Raw genomic sequence first — 12504 nt, 5'->3', positions numbered from 1 at the left:
TTGGGGATACGCTAATGCAATAACCATGTGGGACCCGTTAAGTCAAGCTAACTACTAGGTAATCTTTTTTTTTCCCCTTTCCTTTCCTTCTATTGAGTGAAGCTATCAAATGCTGTCGTGTAAGTGGCTTTTTTGCTTTGTGCTGTCGTGTGACTGACTGTCTTGGAAAGTATGTATTCCATTGAAATTCAGCTATTACGGTGTAGCTTTGGCTGAGAACCGAGTGAGAATTTGACCACAAATTGATTGTTGGTGCCGTTTCTGAGCTCTTGAGCCTCTTGTACATATCTCATAGGTGGTGCTATGATTGATATGTCTCCTTGCTGTCATAAAATATCAACTGTTTTTGAATGCTACCACGAGAGGAATACACAGTCACGCAAATTTGTCTTCTCTATCACCTCCCAAACCTACAGGGGCTGCAGAAAGGAAAATATCGCCTTCTCAGGTTCTCTCCACCGCCATCGTCCCGCGGCTGTCCGAAAACCAAACCCCAGAATCCTCAACAAATCTACAATATCCATACGCATCGAAGCTCCTTGTTTCTACGCCATCCATTCGCCTCTTGGCCCGCGCATCTCTACCCTCTTCCCGGCGCCTCCTCCGCTGTTCGACGTCTGCTGTCTCTCGTCAGAGGGTACTCCGTATCAGCCCCAGTCATCTTGTTCTTTCTCGCACTCAGTCCATCTCTGTTTTGTACATGGTAGAAACTTGACTTCATCCCGCTGCCCGGCCGCCGTCCGCCCGGCACGGAGTTGACATTGACAAGCCCCTGGTACCTGGCAGTTAGATTCTTCAAGTTGGTCACCATACAAAGTAAGCAGCACATTAGTTTCTAGGGTTCTTTCCGTCGAGGTCAATTCCCTCCATTGTCTCTGTCCTTTTTTCTTTCTCTTCATGCAAGCAAGTTCATCTTGCCAGTAGAAACCGGATTGTCTCGGTAATTGTGGATTCATCTTCCGTCACTCACTCGGCCGGGGTGGAGATCGATCTGGCTCCGTCGGACTTGGGAGTCTCCTGATGTGACATAATACAGGTTTCCCTCGTCCGTACGGAGTACTCCGTACACTCGGTAGCATTCATGTCAGGTACACATGGCCATGCTGGATGCAGCTGACCATCCACATGTGGTACTACGACAATTGATAATCATGCAACCAACACAAATGCACCTCAGATTATCTTTCATTATTGTAAAACATGTCAAATTCGTATCTGTCTGAAGCTAATAACCATTCCCATAATCATGCAATGCCGTCCTTGTTCGCGTATTCAAAAGTCAGTCTTGGCAATCTCTCATTTAGTGTACATTCAAGCACCTCATACACGAGTGATCCAGCTTAGAACCACTCTCCGCTTAGCCAGCGGTTGAAGAAATCAGAGGAAGCCTCGGGCTGGTCCATGGGCACCATGTGGCCAGCACCATAGATCTGCATGAAGGTAAAGTTACCGCTAGACTTGACCTTGCCGTACTCCTTGCCGTCATGCTCGAGGTTCTTGATCTTGGCGTGGCTGAAATCCTTCTGGCCAGACCACTGGAGCTTGTCGGTCCATGCCTGGTTACCCAACCAGTTGCAGATAAAGTCGGCATCGCCAGCATAGATGAGAACAGGGATCTTGTCAAGAACGTTGGGGACGAGCTGGTGGTAAGGCTGCATCCAATCGCCAGCAAAGAGGAAGTTTCGGTTAATGTCCATGTTGCAGCTGTCGTAGCTGCTGACCTCAACACCAAGAGCCTCCTTGACCTCTTCGCGGTTCAGGTAGTCGGCAATGTAACCTAGGCCAGGATAGCAGAGGTTGGAGCTGTCCTCACACTTGCCTCGAATGTCGTAGACGTTCTGGCCGGTGCGCTGGTAGGGGCCCATCATGGCGTTGTTGCAGTAGATGCTGGCGGGGACACAAGACCAGGCACTGCCGGACTCGTAGCAGCCCTTGATCAGAGACTGGCAGCGGGGCAGGGCGTTATCCATGGACTGACACTCGCTGTCACTAAGGACAGAAGGATAGCCACCCTCACCGCAGGCCATGGGGCGGTAGTAGGCGTACTGGGTGTAGCCATCAGTAAGGCCATTGCCAATGAGGACGCTCTTGAGGTTGATGTTGCGGTCATCGTGAGAGAGAATCTCGTTGGCAAAAACAGGGATGTAGTGGCCTGCATAGGACTCACCAGCAATGTGGAAGTCTTGCTTGGCATACTCGGGGAACTGGTGGAAGAACAGGGTGAGGAGAGCATAGATGTCCTTGCCGGCAGCAACAGTGTTGCTGACGGAACCACCGCTGTAGGAGTAGCCTACATTGACGGGCTGATCGAGGAAGATAACGGAAGCGTTGTTGTTCCAGGACTCGGGGTTGTTGACGAGCTCGATCTTCTTGTTGATGGAAGCAGGTCCAAGCTCAAGGAAGAGACCAGTCAATGAAGAGCAGCCAGGGCCACCGTTAAGCCAGAGGACGACAGGGTCGTTCTTGGGGTCGTTACGGGACTCGAAGAACCCTCCGAGGTGTTAGTTCAGATAAATTTGGCGCGAGTCGGGACGACAACTTACAGTAGAAGAGATGCTTGTCCTCCTCTTCATTGTCAAGATAACCACTGTACTGCTTGACCTTGTCAACACCGAGCTTTGAAGGGTCGACCTTCTTGGCGCGGAGGTTGAAGTTGTCGAGCTTTCCGCCAACCTCGCGATGCTTCTCGCCATTCTTCTCGACCCAAAGGGACTGGACATCAGCACCCTTGACGATGTGATCCCAGTGGGCATCGGGTCGACGGTGGGCCTTCTTAGGCTGGGTCAGGACCTGCTTCTTGAAAGCCTCGACAGCGTCGGGGGCAAGAAGAGTGACTTCGTCCCAGACAGCCTTGGCCTCAGATGAGATCTCGCCAAAGAACTTCTCGAGTGGCTTGGTCCAGGCGTTGACGTCGATATCGACGAGAGGCTTGGAGTCGCCGCCGAGAACCTGCTGCTCTTGCAGGCCGATGGCCGAAGAGGCAGCGCCCAGCACGAGCGCGGAGGTTGACAAACGCATTGTCTGCTGTTCGAACAGGCTTCAGTGACTGCTTTGGTTGAAGATGGCGATGGCGAGACTACAGAATACGGAGCAGTTGTTGGACAAGAAAAGTGATGTTGTTGATGGAAGAGAGAGAAGTAAACGCGCAAGCCAGGCAAGCGACGTAATATGGCTGGGGAAGCTCCCCAGACCGTCTGAGACCTCCATCAGATGGGACGCCCGGCAACGCAGCTGACCACTCAACACGCCCCGCGTAGCGGCTAGCTTCCTAGCGGCAGGGGCGATTCAGGCAGTTGCCGGGGGGCTCTACTATCAGATAGCCACTGTAGCTACTCATGTAACTGTTAGTGCAGCATTGCGTGTCACCTACACGCAAGGTACCAAAGGGCCAGGCTAGGCTAGGAAGGCAGCTTGTGCCAACAACTCAAATATCCACTTTATGCTCGATAACGTGACTCGACGACGCTTATCTCACCTTGATGAGTCGTTGATAAGAGGTGCTCGGCTCGGCATTTAGCTCTCCGTCTGAAGGCTGCCTCGTGATGATGAATAAATAAATAAATGCTCTTGTCGATGCAGAGGACTACCAAGTGGCCAATGTTCTCTGACTTGAGCCGTATCTCCGCCCTCAACTCACTCCATGAGTCCAGGAATCATTTAGGTGTGGCCAGGGTGTAAAGCCGGTGCCGGTTCAGTGACGTAGACGATACAGGGCCCGTTTGCTGAGTTACCGTTCACGTCTGAACTGATAATGCACGCACTAAAACATGGTCAGAGGTTGATTACGGTTCGGCTCAAGTGTGTCTCATTTATGGCTGTAAGTTTGCCAGAATCGGAGAGCATCCATTCTCATCAGGCAGCTTGCTCAAATGATTGTAGAACACAAAGGAGACTAGCTAGGGGGTATAAAAAAAAACATGAGAATCGCCTACACCAAAATCCGCCGATCTGCCACCAACCCGATTCTCGTGTTTTTTTATACCCAGGGGACTAGCTTTCATTTTAGTCATAGTTACACTTACCTAGGTTGCTTTGATAGTAATAACCGTCCCTTCTACCACAACCTATTACCTGAGGCGACCGCAATCGACCTACCAACATGGATCCAGCAACGCAAGGCATGAAACATGAGTGAGGCGGCAAGTTGTAAATGATACCTGATGAGACGGGTTATCATGAGCCAAGGATTAGGTTCCTAGTCTCATTACCCTTTGCATGCTCTAGCATTCTATTAATAATCCTTGTTAAGCTTTGGCCTGTAGTTTAAATTCCTCCCTATATTATGTTGCAATTGTATGGAAGAGGCATATTTCTCCTGTTACACAGCAGAAAGACCACGGCTTTATCGGTGTCTATATATCTTACCTAGATGGTTTCTCCTTTTTCCTAGTTTTCCCAGCTTTTGTTTGGGCCAAAACAAGCTTGAGCTTGAGCGTATGCATCTGAAGTATGTGCTCAGGTATAGCCCTTACATGAGCTCCCGCATCCTCAGACTTAAGCCAATGCATAAGGTAAACATTACTTGGCTGGGTGTTACTTAACTTCCCTGGAGGAGCATCCTGTTCAGTAGAGATCATTCACACATCGTTCTTTATCAGAGAAAAGCACACACACACGCCCCCATCCATAGGTTCCCACAAGCTTGGTTTCTAAACCACATGGTCTTTACTGAGTAAGTATTAACTTTAGAGCGGCGGCCTAGTCAAAACGATCGATATTTCGCAAGTCGTTCAGCAGACGAACCTGTATTGTATATTGGAGTTCGTCTCCAGGAACACGCACAAATGAGTTGTATCTGTTCAGATACTGTTTTAGGATCCAGGTAGTCAGCATATTGACTCAAAAGCATTCACCATATACAGAAACCGTAGCCAAGCAGGATGCTAATAGCTTACCACACGACCCAGTCTCCAAATAGTAACATAAGCAGTTACTATTAGACCTTGTCCCCCAAATGGAGAGTCAGACCGATGGCCAAGACATGTCATATCATACGAGGCGAGGCGTATGTTATTCTCAAGCTTGGCGACATGAATGTAGCCAGTGGCTAAGATACAGCACGGTTATTAATTATAGAATGACTATGTAGAAATGTCAGATGAGGGCACTCGGGGATATGCCATGTCCGTAGTAAATATTGCGAGTCTCACAGGATGGAAGTCATGTTGATTCTGGTTATCAGCCAGTTTAGCCCATCCGCATTATTCCAACAACTACTTCTTACGTACAAGAACAGGAAACCAATCAAGCATGGCATCGAAGCTCAGTATATGCCTTATTACTTAGAAAGGGGGGGATGGGTCATGATAAGTGGTTAAATTTATAAAACAAATGGTTACAGAGGTTCGGTACAGAAGTACCTAGGTATCGTTATGACTCAAAAGGTATGACGAAGGCCCTCCATACCACTCACCATCTTCTTTATTGGTGCGGGGCATTACGCTTTGGTTAGGAAATCCAAACCTGACTGACGGCGGGGTCCAGAAAAAAGTTCTGGTAGACAAGGTGAAAGTGCCTACCTACTACCAACTATCTTTATTGCCTTAACTACCCGACCTCGTTTCCACCCAAGTCTCAGCAACTCACTCAACGCAGCGTCTCCTGTTTCCCTTCTCTAATTTATTCCATCTCATAAAACAAACCGCCGATCATGTCTCGCCAGATCCAACAACCATCCAACCAAATCAAGCTCACAAACGTCTCCCTCGTACGCCTCAAGAAGGGAAAGAAGCGCTTTGAGCTCGCCTGCTACAAGAACAAGGTCCTCGAGTGGCGATCCGGGATTGAGACAGATCTCGATAATGTCCTCCAGATCCCAAATGTCTTCCTCAACGTGTCCAAGGGGCAAACAGCGCCTCGTGAGGATCTCGACAAGGCCTTTGGCAAGGGCAAGTCTACCGACGACATCATCCTCGAGATTTTAAAAAAGGGCGAGATGCAAGTCGGCGAGAAAGAGCGCGCGGCGCAGACAGAGCGGGTGCACAACGAAGTTGTCAGCATAGTTGCTAGCAAACTGGTCGATCCGAGAACCAAGCGCGTCTACACTTCTGGCATGATCGAGAAGGCTCTCGACATGCTCAGCTCACAGGCTCACACCGCGACACCAGACAAGAGCGCTGCCGGAAGTGCTGCCGGAACACCTGCGACTGGAGAAGCGGGCGAAGCTAAGCCCAGGGCCCAGCACAACTGGACCGGGGTAAGCACGACCAAGAGCGCAAAGAGCCAGGCCCTTGAAGCTATGAAAGCCCTCATCGCTCATCAGCCCATTCCAGTGGCGAGGGCACGCATGAGACTTCGTATCGCCTGTACCACCAACGTCCTCAAGCAAGCCGTGAAAGGAGCCAAGGGAGGCAACAAGGAAGAAGACGGCGAGCAAAAGGCTGTGGGGACAGTCAAGGATAAGATCCTCAGTTACGTTGAGCAAGTCGAGAGTCAAGATGTCGTTGGTTCGGAATGGGAAGTGGTAGGCTTTGTAGAACCTGGAGCCTTTAAGCCCCTATCCGACTTTATTGGCAATGAGACCAAGGGGCAGGGAAGAGTCGAGGTTTTGGATATGGCTGTCACGCACGAGGATTGAGCAACAAGCACATTTAACCAGTCAAAAGAAAAACCATGATACCCTTGCCTAGAATCATACAGTATCTTTTCCCTTCCGTAGGAATAGCCCACATTGCCCTCAGCTTACCCTGTTGTTGACTTCGTAGAACCATAAACTTCACGTGTTTGTAGCATGGACGCTTCCTGCTCCCTCATAGAACATCTTTACTTAATACTTTTGATTCGTGACTCTGATCTAGAGTACAGCCCTTGCTTTGGCTGCATGTGCCAGAAAGCAAACCTCTCAAAATGCTCAGAAAGATGGAGAAACCAGCCGTCACGCCTGTCCACCCATAACCAACACCCATAAAAAGTTTAACCACCCTTCTTCTTGGAGACACCGACGGTCCTGCCACGGCGACCAGTGGTCTTGGTGTGCTGACCGCGGACACGGAGACCCCAGTAGTGTCGGAGACCACGGTGGGCGCGGATCTTCTTGAGGCGCTCAAGATCCTCACGGAGCTTCGAGTCGACACCGTTGGCAAGAATGTGGGAGTCCTTGCCATCGACGATATCACGCTGTCGGTTGATGAACCACGTGGGGATCTTGTACTGGGTGGGGTTCTGGAGGATGGTGACGATTCGCTCGAGCTCTTCAGAGGTGAGCTCACCAGCGCTATGAATTATTGTCAGTATATTTTGTGCATCTCGTAGGTATCAAGGCTCGCGTACCGCTTGTTCAGATCCACATCGGCCTTCTTGCAAACCAAGTTGGAGTATCGGCGACCGACACCCTTGATCTTGGTCAAGGCGTACATAACCTTTTGCTTTCCGTCAACATTGGTGTTGAGAAGACGGAGAATCTGTCAATCGTTAATATCTGCTTCTTTCGGGTTTCATGTCTCATCATCGATTTCGATGCACACAACGCCCAACAGGATGGCACGAGCGCATTCGAGCGCAACGGTGTCGAATTCGATATCGATGAAGCGATGCTGGAGAGGATGACTTACGAACTGGAAGTTCGACTTCTCTCCCGAGACGAGCGACATGATGGGCAACTTCTACCGAACAGTTGCCGTATGCTCGTTGAATTCGATGATCGGGTGAAGATAGAAGACTGAGTTGCCCTCGCTTATGAAAAAAGGCTGTGGGTGGGTACTAGGGCAAATCCGACTATCTAGCGGGTCACGTGAACTATCTGACTCGGAGCTTGGGTCTCGGTCTCCCCTGACTCATCCAATTTTGAACTAAAAGTTTTTGTACTGCCAGATAATACAATAACTACGACTTTCTTTAATTCAGGTTCAGCGCTCCCGTCAGAACCACTACGAATGAGTGTACTTTGTGAAGCGCCTCGAGTCCGCGTATGGCTCCAATACGAATGGCTTCAATCATCAGACCAGGTAGGACTTTGCTCATCACATGCTGTCAACTTGTGCAGCCCAAGAACCGTACAGAGTGAGTACTTTGCCCGTCTTTTTCCATCGCTCGGTCAGCTCAGCTCGCCAGGCTGATCTTGAGCCGGATACCTCACCTCGGTGCTGGTACAAGACAAGACCAATATCGCAACGTTTTTTGAGTACGGAGTCTTTAGTGTTTTCACCAAATGGAGTCTTCCGTAATTTGACTGTTGTTACATTCCCTAGATTAGTACTTAATTAATCTATCTATCTATTCCCGTTCATTTGTGTACCAGCACGCATCCTTCTATGCTTAGCCTGTCAAATCAATCTGTCCACGAGGACAAGCATTTACTAGTATGTCTATTCCTTACGCCTTGCTCCAAACTCGGGCCATGTTGTTTCCTGTTCTGCACAATGTAGTTGGGTGTCATCGTTCTCGCAAATTCTCAGCTTCCATGACTCCTTTCTGACCACCTAGAAATCGTCAAGCGGGTCGTAACCCTACTGGCATCAGCATTAAACGGGTTCTCTCGGTCAGGAAAACCAAACCTTTTCTCTCTTGAGTTGATGAGCAAGCATTTCTGAGAGATTCGCTCTATCAGTCTCAGCGGTGAGGTTGGTGCTCCTTGTTTGAAGGTGGGTGACTGACACCTCCTTGAGGCCCCGAATGGCCAAAATCTCGTCCAATCCCAGAATGTCGGTGATTCTGACATGGCGATAGGATAGCGGGAAGAATTGCTTCATCAGATCGGCTCGTGGACTGAGGTTGGCAAGCGTGGATTTCGAGATGCTGATGGTCAAACCCTCGAGCTTGTCACATTCTGCAAGCTTTTTGAAAGTTTTTGCCGACTTGGGTCCGCACCAGTGAACCTTGATGTCACGGACATTCTGCACAAGCAGGGGATTACTGTCGAGATGATAGAGAAGTTCGCAGCAGCAGCGGAAACGGACAGCCTTCTTCCGAAAGAAGATGCGAAAGAATTCGTGGTTGAGTGCTGGACCCAAGATGGATGGCAAAGCCTTCATCTGAGGAGTGTGGAAAGACCCGAATTCACGTTCCAGCTGTGGACAGTTGCAGCTCACTTTTCGTGAACTGGGTTTGATACCCTTCGATTTGAAGACGGTATCGACCATCAAGTCGACAATATACTCTCGGATCTCTGCAGGTAGCCTCATGAAAGGGAAACCCTCGATGGGTGGCGGTCGGTCTAGGTCAGGGAGTCACTCGCTGCTTTCTCGGGAACGGTCGGCCAGATGCTAGGGGATTGCTTACCAGCAATTTCGAGGATCTCGGTGCACATCTCAATGATGTCAACACAGGTCTTGGACTCTTGGGGGTCCTTATTGATCATGCGCGCGCACTTGGCGATTGTTGCAGCAACTGATTCTCTGCGGCGAGGACTCAGCCGGACCATGCTTCCCAGCTCTCTGGCGTCGATAACACCGGCGTGAAAGCTTTCCAAACCCTGAAGGAGGACTTGAATGTTCTTGGTCAAGCCATACCGCGTGTGTACGGCCTTGGACTTGAGGGTATACCAAGACTTGCTCGACATGGCGACGACAGTAAAGAAACGCGATATACCTGAAATCGACGACGGTTGTTTTCGATTTTGGTGTGAGACAGAACGTCAGGGAAAGATGATGGCGTTGAGAAGATCATGCAGCAAGCGAAGAGAATCTTTCCGAGTGAAGGAACTCGCCTACCAGGGCGCCCTATTGATTCAGTAACTCGGGCAATGCCTAAGGTACTAAGCTAGGTGGGTGATTCAATGTTGGGACGGAAATCTAGGTATGGATGGGGTCAATCACAGTGGAGGTACATTGTGGTCTTTGCAGCAGGAGCCTGCGCGCAGTGTCAAAATGTGCCTTCCCTTCCCCCGCGCGCGTACGTACCATAGCATAGTAGGTACTTACCTCACATTAACCTAAGGTACTGCCTTTGAGGTGCTGCCTTGACATGGAACGGGCAGGAAAGTTGTCTACTGACCCGAGTCAATGGCAGGTTCCAACTTTGGTGGAACCTCAAATGACAGAGACCATATCAGACACGAAAGCAGACGTGTCTAGTAAATTACCTTAGTACCTAGCCGTTCGAGCTTGGTGAGATGCCAATAACGCAGCGCAAACAAGCGGCACTTACATTGGCGGGTAAGCGCAGATACATTAATGATGATAACGACCATGATATGAAGCTGGAGTTGCAGTATATTGGTGCACCGACAGTATGTATATATATCTATGGTTTACTCTGTGTTACGTCGAATTTCCGCTATCAAGTTACCTATGCATCAGCTCTTTTGTATCTAGATGAGTGCTTGGCATATGTTTACTTAACGTGTAAACGAGTTCCATTCTTTGTTATATGGTTGTTCTGGTGCCTGGCTGTCGACATATGGGTTCTCGATGTCAGTGAACTGACAGAAACATCCTGTGTTACAATAACAGGAGCTGCTCTTTGTTCGGGCTGGAATAAAGCCTATTTGACCACGGATAACGCATAGGCCGTATTGAAAGCAGCGCAATTGTGACATAAACACTCTTCCTAAGACCATTCAACACAAAAATACCACAATCGATGTTGTATTAGTCGTTATACATTGACTAAGGTACCTTACCTCTAATGGGCCTGATTGTTGTGCCAACTCAAGGATTTCTAGCTGGCCATGACTGCAAGTCAGTGCTAAACTGGCCCTGTTAAAAGCTGCCGTTGAAAATTAACTCAAATCACACAAGGAGAAGATATTTGATTGTAAAAACAAGTAGACTTTTATTGGTCTATTCAATTCAACGCCTTTTGGTCTATTTGCCCCAGTGCATGACCAAAATGATATGCAAAACTCCTAAGACAGTCGCTAAATTCAATATGCTATATTCCAAACCACACATGTCGTGGCGTTTCAAATCATTTCATGCGGTTTTCCTTCGGTGCCCGAGACACCGTCGTCAGGAGAAGACGATGAGAAAGACAGCCAATGCGCACTGCTTTTGTTTTGGTGTCTTTTGTTGTTGTGCTCTAATGCAATGATTAAAAGTACTGGTAAGTTCTGAGGTGGTGTTGCTCAGATCGTCAGCTGTTATTCCTGTTTGGGTGGGAACAGGGGCTGATCTTTGAGATGGTTGCATCACCCCAATCGGTGATATGATCGTGAACAGAGACGACTTCCAAAGTCGTGCCACGATGGCGGATGGATGAAATGCAACGCTCCAGGAGGATCTTCCAAGGGAGGTACCTGATTTGGTGTGCCTCAGTAACTTTGCGGGCTTTCGGTGACAGGCGTTGAAACTGGTGTTCTAGAACTCTTCCAAGATTCGCCGCTATCGACAATCGGCGAGCCCGCATGCCCGCCCATCCATTATCATTGACCTTGCCATTTCAGGACACGGACTACGATGATTTGACGGAGGAAGACGAGGAAGATGTCTGATCATCGCTTTCGCTGTCGCCTTCCAGTGAGAAGTCAACAACACTGGGGGCTCTGGTGCAGCAAGGGCTGATGCCAATGAAATTGTCCTCCTCGATTTGTTCGGGACAAGAGGCGCCAAAGGTAAAGTCGAAGTGAGAGAGCATCTCCTGGTGCAGGAGATTCTGTGCGGTCATTGGCTTCTCGCTAGGGTGGGTGATCTTCTTTCCCTTCTTGTTCTTGGTCTTGCGCTCCTTGGTGGCATCCTTGTCCTTAGACCCCCACGTCCAGGTACGGGACAGCTTGTTGACGAGTGATGATTTTGATGATGAGTCGGACTTGTCACTGTTCTGGCTGGACTTGGTCATGGTAGCTGTGATCTTTCCTGGAGTGTTGGCGTCGACGATATTTGTGCTTGAAGCGTCGGAGCGCACAGCGCGGCGGAAGTGCTCTCGGATGGCCATTGTGGATAGTGTATTGTGTGTGGTTGGCTGTAAAACAGGGTTTCTCGTGTTGACAGAGAAAGACGTAAGCTCGATGATAAGTGTATGTTGTTGAGTTGTGATGATCGAGGCAATGAGCTTGGGATTGACAGGATCCTCAACTTTGGGAGTGTTAGAGATAGTATAGGTGATCGTTTATCATAAATGGATAGAACGAGACAAGTGCAGCAGCCAGGACATTTAAAAGGGAATCCCTGGAGACTGGAGATAGAAAAACCCCTCAAAGACTCCGGTCGTTTCGGCCTGTATCCATCCAATGCGTCCTACTGTCCGGCGGCGCCTTGGAAAACCTGGGCTTGGTTGTGGAGGTGGAACCGCCTTGGGGTCCCTGGTTCCGGGTACAAGTGGTACATTGGGGCGTCCTTTGGATTGCCTCTGGGTCTGGTAGCCCCTGGAAATGAAGACGCCGCACTGTGATTAGCTGAAGAGGGTGTCGGGAGCGGAGAATAGCGGAGGAGTCGGCGGCTTATACGGGGTTAGACCCTCAATGAGGTCAGTGTTGGCCAGAACAACTGTATGGAGAAACCCTGTAATGTCGGGCCGGGGAGTTGAAAAGACTACATTCGCTGCCTCGCGACCCTCTCGCGCTTGACCATGTCGTGGTGGATGGATCGGAAGTAACAGTTTTTAGCAACATTGCAGATCCTGGAGTTGCAG

The 12504-nt window shown here is 49.5% G+C and overlaps 5 protein-coding genes across 5 annotated transcripts; 1 reads left to right on the top strand and 4 right to left on the bottom strand.

The window, feature by feature from the left end:
• Window positions 1-1340: 1340 nt before the first annotated feature.
• FTJAE_9760 (PRC1-carboxypeptidase y serine-type protease) lies at window positions 1341-3018 on the bottom strand (the record flags this gene model as incomplete). The annotated part of the gene is made up of 2 exons (XM_037356714.1): window positions 1341-2491; window positions 2544-3018. The coding sequence occupies 2 exons, from the start codon at window positions 3016-3018 to the stop codon at window positions 1341-1343; spliced, it is 1626 nt and encodes a 541-aa protein (XP_037203231.1).
• Window positions 3019-5650: 2632 nt separating this feature from the next.
• Window positions 5651-6577, top strand: FTJAE_9759 (SDO1-like protein; the record flags this gene model as incomplete). The annotated part of the gene is made up of 1 exon (XM_037356712.1): window positions 5651-6577. The coding sequence occupies one exon, from the start codon at window positions 5651-5653 to the stop codon at window positions 6575-6577; it is 927 nt and encodes a 308-aa protein (XP_037203230.1).
• Window positions 6578-6912: 335 nt separating this feature from the next.
• FTJAE_9758 (40S ribosomal S18 protein) lies at window positions 6913-7589 on the bottom strand (the record flags this gene model as incomplete). The annotated part of the gene is made up of 3 exons (XM_037356711.1): window positions 6913-7213; window positions 7270-7400; window positions 7464-7589. 3 exons carry the CDS (start codon window positions 7587-7589, stop codon window positions 6913-6915), a joined length of 558 nt encoding a protein of 185 aa, XP_037203229.1.
• An 888-nt stretch (window positions 7590-8477) lies between these two features.
• Window positions 8478-9496, bottom strand: FTJAE_9757 (uncharacterized protein; the record flags this gene model as incomplete). The annotated part of the gene is made up of 2 exons (XM_037356710.1): window positions 8478-9151; window positions 9217-9496. The coding sequence occupies 2 exons, from the start codon at window positions 9494-9496 to the stop codon at window positions 8478-8480; spliced, it is 954 nt and encodes a 317-aa protein (XP_037203228.1).
• A 1832-nt stretch (window positions 9497-11328) lies between these two features.
• FTJAE_9756 (uncharacterized protein) lies at window positions 11329-11808 on the bottom strand (the record flags this gene model as incomplete). The annotated part of the gene is made up of 1 exon (XM_037356709.1): window positions 11329-11808. One exon carries the CDS (start codon window positions 11806-11808, stop codon window positions 11329-11331), a length of 480 nt encoding a protein of 159 aa, XP_037203227.1.
• Between the last annotated feature and the right edge of the window lie 696 nt (window positions 11809-12504).

This window comes from Fusarium tjaetaba (assembly GCF_013396195.1).
Source record: "Fusarium tjaetaba strain NRRL 66243 chromosome Unknown NRRL66243_c0000223, whole genome shotgun sequence".
NCBI lineage: Eukaryota > Fungi > Ascomycota > Sordariomycetes > Hypocreales > Nectriaceae > Fusarium > Fusarium tjaetaba.
The sequence above is the reverse complement of the archived record's forward strand: the minus strand, read 5'-3'. Positions and strand labels throughout refer to the sequence as shown.